This window comes from Chiloscyllium plagiosum, unplaced genomic scaffold (assembly GCF_037043375.1).
Source record: "Chiloscyllium plagiosum isolate Xiang-an unplaced genomic scaffold, Cpla_swu_hap1 HiC_scaffold_7, whole genome shotgun sequence".
Lineage (NCBI taxonomy): Eukaryota > Metazoa > Chordata > Chondrichthyes > Orectolobiformes > Hemiscylliidae > Chiloscyllium > Chiloscyllium plagiosum.
Window position 1 is genome coordinate 34985340 of NW_028270145.1, and position 18984 is coordinate 35004323.

The following is an 18984-nucleotide window of genomic DNA, read 5'->3' on the forward strand; positions in this document are numbered from 1 at the left end:
CTTCTGGTCTCTAGTTGTCCTGAATACCAGGGGACTGCCAGTGCCTGTGTGACTTAGAAAGAGGAAAGATTTCCAATGCCATGGAAATATGAATCACCTGGGCCTTCTATGCAGATAAATGCCCTTGAGGCGTCAACTCTTATTATTTTCGGTGTAATGGGGCATTTTTAAGTTGCTTACAACTAACATTGTCAACACATTTCTGGGACTGTTGCGATTTTCTACCGTTGTAAACACCTTACGCCACCTTCCCAGCAAAAAAAAACCTGACATCCTCTTTAAAATCGACTAATCAATCAGCCCTGGCTCAGTCACAAATAGACTTTTGACATAACAACCCTACAAACCTCACCGTTATAACATTCTGGATATGAATTTGCCCACCTCACGGAAACTCACTCTTCAAATAAATCCCTCACCTCTGAGTTAATGAATTGGACTCTGTTTGAATCCATTAACAATTTGTTGCCTGCAATGACACATTTTCAAACTCTTTGTCGTTGGTTGCCCATCTTATATAACAGCCAGTTAAAAACAGGCAGACTCTTTATGATGCACACGGATGACTTTTGGTGAAAAGAGGCAAATTTTCCATTTTCCTGTGACCAACATTTTTATAACCACAGGAAAATAAATTGTTCAAAAATCATCAAAAAATGACATGTAATTCTTTTAAAATTCCCTTGTGCCATTTCTTTGCCGAAGGGTTTCCCTTAGCAATGATCTAGACAATGGTCATTAATACCTGGGGAATGTGGGCAACCCGTAGAATTAGCACGCCTCATCCAACTCCTATTCACTGGCTAAGTATGACAATCTGGCAAGGTAAACATTGGCCACCTGGACCTGGGGTTGGAGAACTGAGCACCAGTGACACCAGAAGAGAAGCGAGGAATTAGAAAGATGTTCGTAATTATCCAAATAATAAACTAGTAACAAGCATGTCTCTGTGACAAGCATGGAAATGCACACAGCTTACCAGATTAATCGTAAACCTCTTTAGTGGAGGCTCATTAAAACATCAAATATTTGTCACAGTAATTGCAGCTATGTGCCAGGAAATATGACATGGTAATGTGCACTGTCACTTACAGTTGCTGTGAAAACAGTGATAACAGGCATTCTTTTGGAGATTCCCAACCATTAGGAACAAGCTACATGGCGAACATTATTATTGAGACTTCTAACTGACTCTACTCAATGGACCAATACATCAGTGCAGATCCTCCTGGAGAGTCATTGCAATCAACAATCCTATGTCAAACAGACCAGTCTACTGTTGATCCTCCGTCCAGACAGACCTGTCCATTATTGATCCTCCGTCTAGACAGACCAGTCTAGTATTGATCCTCTGACCAGGCAGACCAGTCCATTATTGATCTTCTGTCCAGACAGACCTGTCCATTATTGATCCTTTGTCCAGGCAGATCAGTCTATTATTGATTCTCTGACTAGACAGACCAGTCTATTATTGATACTCTGCCTAGACAGACCAGTCTATTATTGATCCTTTGTCTAGACAGACCAGTCCATTATTGACCCTCTGTCTAGACAGACCAGTCCATTATTGATCATCTGTCCAGACAGGCGTTCCTCTTCCAGAAAGACAAGTCTATAAGTAAAACCTGAGTATTATTAAAAGTAGGATGAAGAGTGACTGCTTTAGGGCCTTTGATGAGTTTACGCAATGTACAGCAAATAATAATTTGATCAGGGTAGTCATTAATCAGGAAATTGGTTGTACTACCCTTTATTTCAGCATCAAGCTGGCAGTGAGATATTGGAGAAGGCATATCTTCAACTGTCTACTGCAAACCTACCAATTACTGGTCAGAATTCTTACAGTTCCACTTGCTTTATGATTGGTCTTACCAGCAACCATGTAGATAGGGCCTGTGTCTCTTTATCCCTGTGCAAGATTGATGCTGAAATAGGGTACTTCTCAAAGCCATCCTGGTGAATAATGGCTACCCAGATCAGAAAGGTCCTAAAGTGATCACTCCTATTCCTGAAAATTGCCCAATCTACTTCAGATGAAAGGTATTTCAGAAGTTTGCTGCTCAAACCTCTGAAAGACTTTTCACTCTTGCCTTTAGTGTGATAGATAGAATGACATTTTGACTTAATGAGTAGCGTGGTATATGCATTTCAATTTTATTGTGATGCATGAAAGTGTGACAAATTGTATCAAACATAATAATCCTTTGGTTTTTTGTAACAAGCAGGCTATTGACTGTACCCAACCAGTCCAAACTTGCAAAGCTGAAAGCATAAGTGTCCAACTTTATATATGCTTCTGCAACATTCGCTGGGCCATCCTGATTGAGCAAAGTATTACACCAACAATGAGTTTAAAGTTGTCAGACTCTCATATTACTGGAAGATATACACACTAATACCCTGCGCCCTGTTTTGTACAGACATAGAGATTATGTACATACACTGTTCATGTTTCAACTAACAACACAGGTGACAGCCATTGGCTGATGGATTGCAATGTGTTGATTCAACAAAGTCAACCTAGCTGGTTTAAAATTTAAACACAGCTTAGCATTAACCGCCAATCAGCATTTTCGAGTGCATTCTCCATGGCAACAGCATGACCAATCAAATATTGGTCATGTCCAAGTAATCAGCAGTTCCTGTTTTGAGGTAGGAATGATGATTTTCCTCTTGCTATGGATTTCTTGCTAATTGTCCTGATGAGTGTAAGACAAAAAACATCGACAAACTATGTCCTTCTTGCTCTGTCCAGATAGACCAGTCTGTTATTGACCGTTTGGACAGACCAATCTATTATTGACCCTCTGTCTCGACAGACCAGATTATTATTGATCCTCTGTCCAGACAAACCAATCTATTATTAATTTGCTATCCAGACAGACCTGACTATTGGTAATCCTCTTCAAGACCCTCCATATAATGTATTCCCTGTGTACCTCAGATATTTCTGCACTTCTTGCCCGCCCAAGCATAAAGGTTGAAAGGCATAGGTTTACCTGAGAAACATGAACTCACCAAATGTTCAGATAATTGTGTAATAATGCCCTTTTCTATTGCACATTGGTGTGTTCATCATAAAATCCCTATAGATGGCACCAAAAGGTTTTAAAAATGGATTACCTATAATGCTGCATTTGCTCTTGGTGGACAGCCTTGGGCCTGCCCTCAGTCTCTAATGGTAACAGTAGTACAGTTAGCTGCTTGAGGCTCCCTCTTCCTGCTACCTTCCAGATGGGAGCGGAATGAAAATTGGATCCACTGCTCATCTCTGTACCCTGCTCTATCACTGCGTCATATAAAAAACAGGTCAAATCTGAAGGAATTTCCTCAAGGTTGTCGATAAATGTAGTTTGAAATGTGAAGTAAGGTACTGATTTGATTTTGGTTTCTAACCTAATTTTTTTTAAGCTTCTCTTTGTTGACACATTATTTGTAAGAGGAGACTTTGGTCATTGCTTCTTCTGTTGTCTGAGTTTGGATCCATTCCTTTTTGCCCCCTCTGGTAATAAAAGTGGATTACAATGATGGATATTTCCAAGTATAACAGAAGCTGATGAACTTGTCTCGCTGAGCAAGTGGGATTTGCATGATTGGAGGTAGTGCATTCCTTCACAGCCCCGATTCACACCAGCCGTGCCTCGTCTACCTCACCTAGATTCCTCAAGGGGCTTCTCAAATCAAAGGAAGACTTTTTTTGAAGCGTTCAAGCATTCATTTATAATTTCCGTTCATTCGTTAAGGCAGGAATATGCTCCGTGCTGTTTTTTCTTTCTCCTCCTTTGGCAATCTTTAAAAACCCAGTTTAGTCATAAATGTGAAAACAAAAAGGTTTTTAAGTCTTGCCACAAATTTAACGCTTCCCTTCAGTCCTGCTAACCGACAACCTTGATAATCAAAGTTTTGCTGCCTTCAATACTAACTGTCTGTGCGTGTGTAAATTTGCCTTTTGTTGGAACAATAGAATGCAGCCATGAAGTGGGAGCATGATCAAAGATTAACAAGTAGAGCTGTGCACTATGTTTTATGACAGATAAATGGAATTAGAATGCGCCAGCTGGCATTTGCTAGATTTTTAATGTGGTCAAACCGCATTAACAAGCTAATTCTCACATCCCAGATGAAAATATGTGCTGAAAAGTCTAATGCTGCCCAAAGGCTATGCACAGCATTGATCATGGAGTCCCTCAGGATGTTTCCATCCAGTATCGCCAGGCTCCTTAACGCAGTTTGTTCTCTGTATTTGGCTGGGTGTGACTGGTTGAGGGTGACTGGATGCGCCTTTTTTGGTGAAAGTTTCAAACGTGTGTTTCCACTCACCCATTACTGCCCCCCTGTTGACCCTTGCTGTTCCCCCATTCTGTCATTTGGATTGGCAGGACTCCTCTGATTGCAGCTGGTGTGATTGGCGGCCTCTTCATCGTGGTCATTCTGGCTCTGGTGTTCGCTGTCTACGTGAGGAGGAAACGCATCAAGAAGAAACGGGCCATGCGCCGGTTTTTGGAAACTGAGGTAAAAAAAAACAAGAAGTACAGGATCAATTTGGCTCAAGTTGTTTCATTTTATAAGTGGAAGCAGTAAATGTTCAAAATGCAGCCAAAACCGAATGGCAATGTTAGATAATGACATCCTGAATGAGCTTTCCCAGGGTCTGTGGAAATCCTTACATTGGTTTTGACACTGGGAACGTTCACTTTGGTTTCTCATCAGATATGTCTTTCATCCTGTCCCTTGTTGTTGAGCCATCATCTCTAGGCTTTGTTTGTGGGTCATTTCAGCAGAATCTAAATTTAGAATGAGTTGTGCAGTGGATGTTCTGATCTAGTAGCAGTCAAAGCCCTAGATCCTCGCAGTTTATAAACCTTGGATTTGAAGTAGATTCTTTGTAAACAGCTAAGTGGCCATCAGGTAATTAGGAAGCAGTAAGGTTCCTTGCTCACTGGTTGTTTGGGACATTAATGCATCCCATTTCTGTCAAGGCTAACTTGATAATGTAGAGCATGAGTGTTCAACAGCACTTCCTTCTCATGTCCATCCCAGATTCAGAACTTGGCACATGGTTATCGAAGAATTTAGGTATATACCCAGATTACTCATACGTCAATGTAAGATTAAATTAGATTAGATTACTTAGTGTGGAAACAGGCCCTTCGGTCCAACAAGTCCACACCGACCTGCCGAAGCGCAACCCACCCAGACCCATTCCCCTACATTTACCCCTTCGCCTAACACTATAAGCAATTTAGCATGGCCAATTCACCTAACCTGCACATTTTTGGACTGTGGGACGAAACCGGAGCACCCAGAGGAAACCCATGCAGACACGGGGAGAATTTGCAAACTCCATACAGAGAGTCGCCTGAGGCAGGAATTGAACCTGGGTCTCTGGCGCTGTGAGGCAGCTGTGCTAATCACTGTGCCACCGTGCATGTTAACCAACAAGGAATTCATTTTAATCATTGTCTTTGTCATCCCAGTCAGGACACAACAGCTTCATTAGTAAGGCAAGGTAGTGTGGTGAGCAGGAGACTACACCTATTCAGAAAGGCACGATACAGTAGTGTAAATATATAGTATTATAATACTAAGACCATAAACAACTACCATTAATCCACCTTGTACAGACAGTCTCTTCCTGCCCATATCTGTTGCTCTCCCAAAACTCTCTGACTCTTTAACAGTTTCTATTTCCTTGTCCCAAACATTCCTCTCTTCTTCATGATGCCCCATGTCTGTACACCTCTATTTCATCCATTAACAGAGGCCCATTCAGTCTCCTTCCACCATCATTCTGCTCTACTGGACTGAACATATTCTTACATTGAGTAATATCTGACTTAACTCCAAATACGTCCTCCAAATGAAGCTGTTGTTATGGCTACCCTCATGAGAAATGTGGAACGTACTTTATTTTCCAGTCCTATTCAGGCACCCTCTCTCACCTACTTTTCCAGTGACAGTACCAGGATTGTTTCTTGCTCCCACACTGAAACTTTCATCAAAAAGTCAATTTCCAACTCTTCCCATCCCATCTCTTCCAAGACATCTTTGTTACCCATCCCTAGAAATGGAAATCAAGCACTGTTAAGTAAAAGCCCATTTAAGCTTACTTTGACTAAATGTCCTCACATCCCACTTCATGTTTGTCATCTTCCTGCAGGAAGCTGGATTTGCTTTTTGAATGAAATGCCTGAAAGATAAAACTAGACAATGTTGCCCACCCGAGTAATCCCTTGCAGACAAAATTACCAGAACCAACTCAAAACAAACATTACAATCTCAATTTTATCAAATTACTGGATGATCAATATACAAACCAGGTTCAGTCCGTCTTCCTCTGCTCTTATCCTACTTGGTCCAGAAGACTCCAGACCTGAAAAACATTCTTCAATTACATGACTGCCTCATCAGCCCCTGTGCTCTCAACGTCTGCCAATGTGTGCCTCCAGGAACACTTCATCTGTACAGGCTAGTTCATTCTGCATTGTTAGTGATCCCTTCCTATCCAAACCCCTTCCTCCTGAAGATCTTCAATCTTAACTTGCATGTAGTTCCTTCTCTTCATACTTGTCGACTTACATGCCAGTCCCCTATTCACATCACAACTTCACATTAAATACTTTCTTTGAAGTGAGCACTGCACCTTCTGCGTAACCAAAGTCTGACATCTGAAAAGTGGTCCAGTGCCAGATTTTGCTTTATTCTGCATCCAATTAAACACTTAGATTAGCAGATATACAAACGTACAGTCATGCAGACAATAGTTGCAGCACCACTTCTTCAGCCTTCCAACAAAGCAGATCGCTGCAGGAGTGGATGGAGGGATGTGCTGGCCGGGTGGAGGGAAGAAAGCAAACTAGCGTCATCCTTTACGGGTTTAGGATGGCCAGGGTCGCTTTGTGCGCTGAGGAGTTTAAATGTCAGATGTGGGGAGGGGGGGAAACGGACGCAGGCGGTTGTTTATTTGGCAATACACCGACATGTAACTCAGATTAACATATGCAGGAGAATTTCAAAGGTGACCATCACACCCATTCTTGCCCACTATTTCAAAGCATAAGGCTGGAACAATTGCAATATTTAAAAGGCAATTGGATGGCTATATGAATAGGAAGGGTTTGGAGGGATATGGGCCGGGTGCTGGCAGGTGGGACCAGATTGGATTAGGATATCTGGACGGGTTGGACCGAAGGGTCTGTTTCCATGCTGTACATCTCTATGACTCTATGCTTCTTTCACTAGATTCTCCATCTCCTTTGCATCTGTTCTGATGGTGCAATCTTCCATGCACTTCCAAAAGACCTACATTTCCCCTCAAAGACTTCCTCCACGCCATTCCTTTTTGGAAGGACCCTCAACTATGTCCATTTTAGCTCACACACTCTGCTCCCGTACCTTCCTATCCCTCCCAGAAGCAGAATACTATTTCCCTCATCTTCACCAACCACCCCACCAGCCTCACGGTCAACAAAGTGTGGTCTGCCTTTCTGTGACCACTAAAAACATTTTCTCCTCCATTCCTGTGTCAGGTATCTGAAAAGATTGGCTCCTCTGTCACCCGTGTAGAGAAAAAAATAACCTTTCCCTCCGGCTTTTTCTCATGCAAGCAGTACCTACCCTGTAGCTCCTCCCTTCTCAATGTCCAAGGCCTCAAACATGTCATGCAGGTGAAACAGCAATTTGTTTGTACTTCTTTCAATCTAGCCTCTTATTTTCAGTTCACAACTTAGTCTTCTCTATACTGGGGAGGCCAAATTCTGGTTGCATGGTCGTTCTATGGAGCACCTCCTTTCAGTGCAATATTAATTCTTTACCTTGCTCCCAATCTGACCTTTGTGTCCTTGGCGCCCTCCCACACTGTTTCAGGAAGAATTTCACAGGTGACCATCACACCCACACAGCACTCCATTCTTGCCCACTATTTCAAAGCATAAGGCTGGTACAATTGCAACATTTAAAAGGCATTTGGGTGGATGTATGAATAGGAAAGGTTTGAAGGGGTATGGGCCGGGTCCTGGCAGGTGGGACCAGATTGGGTTAGGATATCTGGACGGGTTGGACCGAAGGGTCTGCTTCCATGCTGTACATCTTGAGGAAGAGCACCTCATTCTTTTCAGCTTAGCACTCTACTGTCTTCTGGTCATAATACAGAGTTCAACAATCTTAAATTGTAATTCGGTTTTGTTTCATTTTCCTCCGTTTTTAAAATTTTTGCTTTTGTTTTTCTTTGTTATTTACTTTCTTCCACTTTACCATGATCTACCATTCACACCTCCACTTTCTTTGATTTCTTTATTATTGTCCTATTGTTATTCCATTTGGCCTTGTACCATCAAACGATTTATCGTTGTATTGCTCCTGCCTTCCTCGCTGTGACAGATCGTCCATTTTTCCCACCTGCCCCTTTTCCACTTGCACCAAACTTATTACATTTTGAACTTTAGCCAATTCTGATGAAAGGTCGCAGAACCGAAACATTAACTCTATTTCTGTCTCCACAGATGCTGCATATTTTGTTTTTATTTCAGATGGTTTTGTGCTCATCATCGATTCTATTTGGGTAGATTTTGTTAATGAGTATTCAGCTGATGTTGTCGAAGAGTTACTGAATTCAAATGAATTTAGGTTTGCTTTTGTCCTGAATTATCCCCCTCGTCTCTGTTGTCCTGCAACATTACAACCCAAAGAAGTTGCTTCCAACATTCTCCTTACCTGCACTCCACATTTGACAGCCATACCTTCGGTTGCCCAGTGTCTCAACCTGCATTGCCCTGAGCACCACTCCCACCAATTCCCAACCCTGTCCCACTGTCTGACATTCCCTCCCCATTTGATTCTGCAACTATATCCCTGCCTTTAAGAGAATCATCGAGTCCTACAGCACAGAGACAGGCCCTTCGACCCAAACTGGTCCATGCAGACCAAAATGTCTATCCACGCTAACCCCATTTCCCCGTACTTTGCCCACATCCTTCTAAACCTTTCCTACCCATGTATTTCTCCAAATGCCTTTTGAATGTTGTTAATGTATCCATCTCAACCACTTCCACTGGCAGCTCATTCCATATGTGTACCACCTTCTGGGTAAAAATGTTGCCCGTCAGGTTCCTTTTTTATTCTTTCCCCTCTAACCTTAAACTGAAGCCCTCTAGTCCTTGATTCCCCAACCCTGGGAAAAGACTAAGTGCATTCATTCTATCCATGCCTCTCATGATCTTATACACCTTATCAGAACACCCCCTCAGTCTCCTGCGTTCTAAAGAAGAAAGATCCTACCTCTCCCTATAACTCAGACCATTGAGTCCAGGCAACATTTCTGTAAATTTCTTCTGCAGTCTTTCTAGTTTAATAACATCCTTCCTATAACAAGGTGACCAAACTGAAGACAATACTCCAAGTGCGGCCTGACCAATGTCCTGTATAACTACAACATAACTTCCCAACTTCTATGCTCAGTGCCCTGACTGACGAAGGCCAGTTGCCAAAAGCCTCCTTCATTGCCCTATCTACCTGTGACTCCACTTTCAGAGAACTGCAAACTTGAACTCTAAGGTCCCTCTGTTCTACTACACTCCTCCAGGCCCTACCATTCACCATGAAACTCCTACTTTGATTTGACTTTCCAAAATGCAAGACCTCACACTTATCTATATTAAACTCCATTTGCCATTTCTCGGCCCACTTCCCCAGCTGATCAAGGTTCTGCTGCAATTTCTGACAACCTTCCTCACTGTCCATGATACCACCCTATTTTAGTGTCATCTTCAAATTTGCTAATCATGCCTTGTACATTCTCAGCCAAATCATTGATACAGATAACAAACAGCAATAGATCCAGCACTGACCCCTGAGGCAATCCGAAAAACAAACCTTGCTAAGCAAGCTTTCTGCTACCTTCTTGTTACACGCTGTTGTGTTTTCTGTGACGAAGTGGAAACTAATTAGCCAGGAACTAATTGCGTATGAGCTACGTGTTCCAGTGGGCCCACATGTGTAGCTACGCTGGGGTGATGATTATTTTGTAATACACCACTGGCTTAAGCATCTACCTGACCAGGCTTAAGTAACTACCTGACCAGGCAAACATGGCTTTTTTTTTAAAGATCAGGAGCGCTCTCCTTTTCAAGATTATAATGCATTTATTTCCAACATCTTGGAAGCTTTCTGTTTTTGCATTCTGCATTATTAGCACAATATACAGGCAAGTTAGCCTCACTGCGGTGTGGAATTATGCTGGTAGCGCTCTGGTAATCAGCCTTAGAACAGACAAAGCTGCCATTTGTCAATATTCTTTCCTACTGTTAAATTGAGGTTTCAATACCGACAAATCAAAGTCAAATCACATTGGCCAGTGCAAGATTAGAATTAAAGTTCCAGAGGACAACATTGTTGAATGTGGTCCATACTCCATCAAGTAATTTCTGTTCTCCCTTTCTTTTTGTCATCAGTTGGTGGAACCTCTCACCCCTAGTGGTGCTGCACCTAATCAGGCGCAGCTTAGGATCCTCAAGGAGACGGAACTGAAACGAATCAAGATTCTGGGTTCTGGAGCTTTTGGAACAGTCTACAAAGTGAGTAGTGCAGAGCTGGTTTGTCATAATAACTCAGAGCATTAACTCCTGTCTGTTAGTGTTAACAGTCTCTTGAGACCTTTGCCATTTCCTTCGCCTCAGCTGCCTCCTAAAATTATGATTTAAGACCTAAGAACCACATGCGCAGCCATATCCCCTTAATGTTCACCAATCTGGTTCCCCTTGTGGAATTTTCCCCGTTGTCGCTAAGTTCTGAAGTAAAGAGAGACTCCCTGAGCCCGAGCCGTTTATGATGAGAGCAGTTTGTTTGTGCTGAGGATTTCTCTGAGATGATGTTTTCCATCTTCCTCAGGGCATCTGGGTACCAGAGGGAGAGACGGTGAAGATTCCTGTGGCCATTAAGATCCTCCGTGAGAGAACAGGTCCCAAGGCGAATGTAGAATTCATGGACGTAAGTTGACAGCTTGTTGCTCCTGATTAATTTTGTGAGTACAATCATGGAAACGAGGGAGGTGACAGTTATTGATTCTGCTGGAGGTGTCAATGAAACTGAAGAATGAGGTGTTTCAAATGAAGTTGGAGTACTTAGCTGGAGGTTCATTTAACTCCTAGTTAAAAATGATTAAAGTGCCATTGCTAGCAAACGGAGCCGCGCCACACACAGGCACCAGTCACATCATTTGTAGTAGCAGCTCTGAACTAAGGATAATGTATTACTAATGAATATAATCGGATGATACAGCTTTCACAGTTAGCTTGGCGAAGGTGTAATTAAACTAAGCACGACAACATCGCGTTAATGTGAAATCTATTCAAAGACGGCAGCTGAATTTACAATACAACAGAAGAGAGAAAAAGACGGCACTATGCTTCACCTAGTCTCAATTGCATTACATCTGGGCAGTGTGTGTAATCAGACACCATTAACAAAATGTTCAATTAGCAGTAACTATCTAGATATAATTTTAGCTCCATCAAATTTTCTGTCATTAAAGAGTAAATGTTTTGCAAATCAATACTGCATCTTTTTATTTGGCAGTATGGTGTATAAGGGAGGTGGTTTTATTATTTGCTAATCCATCGCTAAATCAATTAATGTTTCAGTAATAAGTGGCTCTGCTAGTGCAATGAAAGCTTCAGGTGACATATATGGTATAGATTAATACATATATCGGACATATCCTAATGCATCATGTTGTATTATATAAGCTCCACAATAGTACAAGAGTTGCAAGCCAATGCAGATAGATGAGCAGTAGATTGTGGCTCTGTGTATCATGACAACATGTAAAAAATCTTAAAATGAAAAGCTTTCATTTATAATCCATTTTTCACAATCGCCAGACACCTCCAAATACTTTACAGCCAGTGAAGTACTTTATAGTGATGTATGGAACACAGCAGTTAGTTTGTCCATAGACAACAAACTGATAATGACCAGGTAATTTCTTTGTGTGAAACTTCTTATTATTCACTCATGGGAAGTGGGCATCTCTGACTAGGCCAGCATTTATTGCACATCCCGAATTGCCCTGATGGCATTTAAAAGTCAACCACGTTACTGTGGATCTGGAGTCACGTGTAGGCCTGACCAGGTAAGGATGACAGTTTCCTTCCCTAAAAGGCATTAATGAACCAGATGGGTTTTCCTCTGTAATAGCTGGATTTGAACCTGGGTCCCCAGGAAGTTAGCTGAGTTTCTGGATTCATAGTCTACTGGGCCATGCCCTCCCCTTAAACAGAGCTATTGGCGACATAATGTATAGAGTGGCCAGAGCCCCAGGGGTAAGTGCCCTACGCTTCTTCAGAATAGTGCCATGGGATCTTTGATATCCACCTGAGAGGGCAAACGGAGCCTTAGTTTAATTTCTCTTCTAAAAGATAGCACCTCCAACACTGTTGTGCTGTCTCAGTGCTGCACCTGCCAGCCTAGATCAATGCATTCAAGCCCTGGACAGGGATTTGAACTTAAAAATCTTGCCACTTAAAGGGAAGAAAACTGCCAACTGAGACCTCGCATTGGCAGGTTTAGTGAAAACAATGCAAAATTGGACTAACTGAAAATGGCAGGTAACAGGAGGTCATTAACCAAAGGACACAGATTCAAAATGGTTTATCTCGAGGGGAGCTGAGGAGCTTGTTTTTGTTATGCAATAAATAGCGATGATGTAGGATAACACATTTAAAAGGGGAAGAATTACAGGGCAATGTTAAATATCCTAGGTCTAGAAATTTAGCTCAATAGAATTGGCGCTTTACTCACGAAACAAAGGTTGAGGGGCAGGACCTCTGGAATCAGGGCTCATTCACCAGAGATCCTCTCTAACTTCCTGAAAATTCAAGCTTGTTTCCTCTTGTTCCAAATTCTTCAGACAGAGAAAACAGCCAGGCAACATCTGATGAAAGGTTAAAAAAGTTTGAAACATCATTGCAGTTTCTCTGCACATATGGAACCTGACTTGCTGTTTTTTTTCAGCATTTCCTGTTTTTCTTTCAGTTTCCAGCATCTGCAGTATTATACTTTGGTTTCTTCAGTACCTCATTTGTCAGCCCCCTCAGAATCCTGTGAACTTTAATAACTTTGTCTCTCATTCTTCTGAACTTCAGAGGACATAGGCTCAACCTGCTTAATCTGTCCTTATGGCAGAGCCACTTCTTTCAGAAATGTCTGTTGAAGGAAAAGAGGCCAAGGAGGCAAGGGTTGCATTTTCACCGCAACGGAGAGCTATGTCATTGTAAAAAATGGGTAATAAACCTAGAATTAGGAAGCCTCTCCCATTTTTATTGGGGTGGGAGTGTGTTGAGATTTTTGGATAATTGTGTCTACAGAGGAACTGGCCATTCAATTCATCAGCGGCCTCCATTGAAATAGGGGTTTGGTAGTTTTGGAGTGGGAAACTGAAAGTGTGCAAAGTAGACTTGGTAAGAGCAGATCCAAACTTTGGTACGTTGCTTTGGATAGCCATATCTCTTTGGATATAGTTTTGGGACAGCCTTGGGGAAGATAAGGTACACTTGGTTAGAAAAGTTGCTGTCCAAAAAAGTACCTTTTGGAATTGTTAAAAGCAGACATAAATGTGTGGAAGAAACACATTAAGACATTGCTATCAAGCTCACTGGAACACTCAGAACTACCTGTCAAAGGTTATTGTCAGATATGGGATTCTATGTGCTGGAAAGCAGTTGAGGCAAAAACATGGAATATTTCTATGAAGGAGATAGATATAGTCCTTGGGGTTAATAGGATCAAAGGGTATGTATGTGGAGAAAGTGGGAACAGAGTACAGTACTGAGTTGGGTGATCAGCAGGTTTGAAGGCCGAATGGCCTATTCCTGTTTACGTTTACTGTAGGGATTCTGTGATGTTCTATGATTACTTGGGCCTGATAGGCACAAGAGGAAACACAAGCAGGATTATAAAATTAATGAATTTGTTTATAATTGAAGTGGAAGTCTTTATTAGGCTAAAATGACTCTCAGCAAACAAATGGGTGGCACGGTGGTACAGTGGTTAGCACTGCTGCCTCACAGCGCCAGAGACCCGGGTTCAATTCCCGCCTCAGGTGACTCTCTGTGTGGAGTTTGCACATTCTCCCCGTGTCTGCGTGGGTTTCCTCCGGGTGCTCCGGTTTCCTCCCACAGTCCAAAGATGTGCAGGTCAGGTGAATTGGCCATGCTAAATTGCCCACAGTGTTAGGTGAAGGGGTAAATGTAGGAGAATGGGTCTGGGTGGGTTACGCTTTGGCGGGTCGGTTGGACTTGTTGGGCTGAAGGGCCTGTTTCCACACTGTTAGTAATCTAATCTAATCTAAAAAAAAATCCACAGGGTTAGATGGTGTCTACTTTAGAATTTTGAAGAGGACCGGGAGAATTGATGAGGCACTGAGAATCATCATAAAAATGTCATGGACGCGAGGTTGGTTTCAATCAATTGCATCAGTTATCAAATGCACACTTGAAGAATGTCTACATCAATAAATTATTCAGTATCACAGGTATAGAGGCAGAAGGCTTAGGTCCTGTCTGATCAACCTCTTTGGATTTCACTTGGAGAATTAGGTCCCAAGTGGTTTCCTAGTGGCCTTACGCTGTTGCACTACATTTCTGGAAAGCATTTGAGAAAAGACCTCCACAAGTAGATTTACTACAAAATAGTAGAGGGGAGGGTGCTAGGGACAGAGGCCACATGAATCTGTTTTAGGGTAGATGAGCGCACGTATTAGTGAGATGGTGCACCTACCTTGGACTAAGCATCTGCCCATGTCTCCCGGGTTTTTGCAGGGAGATGGGCTGCTTTGGTCAGAAGCAGTTGTCAGGATGCCAGAGTTTAATGCATCAGGCTGAGGATTAGCTGATCAGCCATGATTTTCTGAATGGGGGAACAGATTTGATGGGCTGAATAGCCTACTCTCTAGAATCCCTACAGTGTGGAAACAGGCCCTTCGGTCCATCAAGTCCACACTGACTCTCTGAAGAGTAGCCCATCCACACCCATTCCCTTACCCTACATTTACCCCTGACTAATGCACCTAACCTACACATCCGTGGCCAATTCACCTGACCTGCACACTTTTGGACTGTGAGAGGAAACCGGAGCACCCGGAGGAAACCCACGCAGACACAGGGAGAATGTGCAAACTCCACACAGACAGTCACCCGAGGCTGGAATTGAACCCGGGTCCCTGGTGCTGTGAGGCAGTAGTGCTGACCACTGAGCCATGTGTTGCCCATCTGCTTTTACCTTTGCTCCTACATCTTCTGGTCTTATCAGGGTGGACTGACAGGCAGGGCAAACAGTTGGGAATGCAGAGTGATAGCGCACTGCTGTGAGCAGGTGGTTAAGTGGAATTCCTTTGCTTACCAGAAGGTGCTCCCAGCTCCAGAAATAGCTTTGTCAGCCACTTGTCATAGTGTTTAAGATACCTCGAGCTCCAAAATGCTTATTGTGCTGTATGGGGCTGATAGATTATGGTCAGCTGGTGACAATAACATCAAAAGAAACAGGGTTAATAATAGTCAGCAGCTGAGAAAGTGGAAATGCCGACTTGGGAGGAATTAAACTCTTTGAGGCTGCTGATTGAAAGCAACTGTTCAGTTCCTCTTGCTATTATTTATTTTCTTTGTCTTGCCTTAGAAAGAATACATTAGATTCTTCACAGCTTGCACTTCAGTTTAAAAACTGACATGTTTTCGATAAATTGTGGTTTGTTGTAATATGTTCCATTTGAGACTCCGCACCTTCGACAGGCTATTTTGGCTTTGAAAAGTATGCATCGTAGATTCATCAGAAGGGAATAGGCTTGGAAAGGTTTATTATGAGGAAAGCTTACATAGCATTAGCTTTGTACTCCCCTGAGTATAAAAGATTAAAGATAAATTGAATGGAGATGTTAAAAGTGACTTAAAGATTTGATTTTATGTGGGAACCATTGCAAAATGGTGATGTGACGGAAGGATTAATTCAGAGAGCAGGATTTATGACCTGGAGAGACAGATTTGTGTGTCACGATGGTAAGATGGGAATTTAAATTCATTTAAATAAATTTGGAATAAAAGGCTACTGCTAGTATTAGTGACCATAAACCCATTGAATTGTTTTAAAAAATCCATATGTTTCACCAATTCCCTTTAGGAAAAGAAATCAGCCACCCTGACTTGATCTGGGTTCCCTGATCCAGACGTAGCAATGTGTTTGACTATCAATTTTATTCAAGTCTATAAACTGCTCAGTTGTACCAAATCAAAAACTTTTTTTAAACTTGCTCATGGGATGTAGGTGTCACTGACTGAACAACGTTTATTGACCATCCCTAAATACCCAAGGATTGAGGGTGGTATGGTGGCTCAGTGGTTAGCACTTGCAGCGTCAGGGATCCAGATTCGATTCCACCTTGGGGCGACTGTCTGTGTGGGGTTTGCACATTCTCCCCGTATCTGCGTGGGTTTCATCCCACAGTCCGACGATGTTGGTCAGAGTGTTGAGTGTAGGAGTTAGGAGGTAGTGTTGCAGCTCTACAGGGTATTGGTTAGGAGCAAATTGCTGCAGATGCTGGAATCTCCATAGAAAACAACAAATGCTGGAGATCACGGTGGGTCAGGCAGCATCCATGGAGAGAGAGCAAGCTCATGTTTTGAGTCTAGATGAGCGCTGATGAATCATCTAGACTCGAAATATTTGCTTGCTCTCTCTCTCCATGGATGCTGCCTGACCCGCTGTGATCTCCAGCATTTGTTGTTTTCAGGACATTGGTTAGGCTTCTTTTGGAGTATAGGTTGTTCTGCTATAACGCATGTTTCGTTAACGTGACTTGGCTATAATATGATTAACTGAATTGGGGACAAAACACAAACTTTTAAAACATATGTTGGCTGTAACGCAATTACATCACTAACACTTTAAGCGCTGTTTCTAAAGCATGATTTTTCGATAATGTGGGCTTGCACAAGAGCACAATCATCGCGTTATAGAAAAAAACTACCTGTTCTGCATTCAATTCTGGTCTCCCTCCTATAGGAAGGATATTGTCAAAGGATATTGAAAGGGTTCAGAAAAGATTTACAAGGATGTTGCCAGGAATGGAGGATTTGAGCTACAGGGAGAGGTTGATTAGTCTGGGGCCGTTTTCCCTGGAGCATCGAAGGCTGAGGGGTGACCTTATAGAGGTTTATAAAATCAAGAAAGGACATGGATAGGATGAATAGTCAAGGTCTTTTCCTCAGGATGGGGAATTCCAAAACTAGAGGCCATGAATTTAAAGTGACAGGAGAAAGATTTAAGAGGGACATGAGGGCCGACATTTTCCACACAGAGGGTGGTGCGTATATGGAATGTGCTGCCAGAGGAAATAGTGGAGGCTGGTGCAGATACAGCATTTAAAAGGCACCTGGATGGGTACATGATTAGGAAGGGTTCAGAGGGATATGAGCCAAATGCTAGCAAATGGGACTGGATTAATTTAGGTTGGCATGGACAAGTTAGACCGAAGAGTCTATTTCCATGCTGTAAGCTCCATGCCTCTGTGACAGGTTAGGTAGATTGGCTATGCTAAATAGCCCATAGTATCCAGGCTTGCCCAGGGATAGGGGACGTGGGTGGGTCTGGTTGAGATGCTGTTTGGAGGGTTGGTGTGAACTCAATGGGCCAAAAGGTCTGCTTCCACACTGTAAGGATTTTATGGTAGTTAAGAGTCAACTCCATTGCTGTGGATCTGGAGTCACATGTTAGCCAGACCAGGTCAGAATGACAGGTTAAAGGCAGGATTCTTTGCAGTCTGGAGGAACAGAGGGATCTAGGGATCCACTTTCATAGATCCCTCAAAATTTGTTAGGAAGGTGTGTGGTGTGTTGGCTCTCATTTGCAGGGGGATTGAGTTAAAGAGCCATAATGTCGTGCTGCAGCTCTATAAAACCTTGGTTAGACCTCACTTGAAATATTGGGTTCAGTTCTGGTCACCTCATTATAAGAAGGGTATGGAAACTTTAGAGAGGGTACAGATGAGATTTACCAGGATGCTGCCTGGACTGGAAGGCGTGTCTTATGAAGAAAGGTTGAGGGAGCTCGGGCTTTTCTCACTGGAGTGAAGAAGGATGAGAGGTGACTTGATAGAGGTTTACAAGATGATGAGAGTCACAGATAGAGCGGATAGACAGAGTGGAAATGGCTATCATGAGGGAGCATAATTTTAAGGTGATTGGAGGAAGGTTTAGGGGAGATGTCAGAGGTTGGTTCTTTACACAGAGAGTGGTGAGTTTGTGGAATACACTGCCAGCAGTGGTAGTAGAGTCAGATACATTAGGGACATTGAAGCGACGCTAGGATAGGCACATAGATGATAGTAAAGTGTAGGGTACATATGTTATGATAAAAGGTCAACACAACATTGAGTGCCGAAAGGCCTGTACTGTTCTGTTTCCTTCCCTAAAGGACATTAGTGATCCAGATGAGTTTTTACAACAATTGTGAGTTTTTTTAATCCAGAGTTTCATTCAGTTCAAATTTCATCATCTGCCTTGGTGAGATTCGAACCGACGTCCTAGAACATTACCCTAAGGTTCCGGATTGCTAGTCCGGGGTCATTACTGACTGTGTCACAGCCTCCACAATGACAGCATAATGAGAGTGAGTCTTGACAGACCACCTGGCATCAACCTTAGCATTGGATTTAGATATAACAAAGACAGATTTGCAGATTTGTTCTCACTAACGTTTGGACACCTGTCAAAATTGGGAGAGCTGTCCCACTGACTGATCAAGCAACAACCTAATATAGTCCTACTCACCAAATGATAACTTACGTCCATTGATCCAGGCACCACCATCATCATTTCTGAGTACATTCCTACTGGCAGGACAGACCCACCAGATGTGATGACACAGTGATAAACAGTCAGGAGTGACCACGAGAGGCCTTAAAATTGACTCTGAACCCCATGAAGTCTCTTGGGTGCCAGG

At 42.6% G+C, this 18984-nt stretch overlaps 1 protein-coding gene across 4 annotated transcripts in view; it reads left to right on the forward strand.

Moving 5' to 3' along the window:
• The window catches only part of LOC122551916 (receptor tyrosine-protein kinase erbB-4-like), a 1076277-nt gene that overhangs the window by 811728 nt on the left and 245565 nt on the right, over positions 1-18984 (forward strand). For all 4 annotated transcript variants that reach the window (XM_087988891.1, XM_087988893.1, XM_087988894.1 and 1 more), the window contains 3 exons: positions 4380-4512; positions 10449-10571; positions 10885-10983. In XM_087988891.1, the coding sequence (XP_087845017.1) occupies positions 4380-4512; positions 10449-10571; positions 10885-10983 (355 nt within the window). The remainder of the gene's footprint in view (positions 1-4379; positions 4513-10448; positions 10572-10884; positions 10984-18984) is intronic.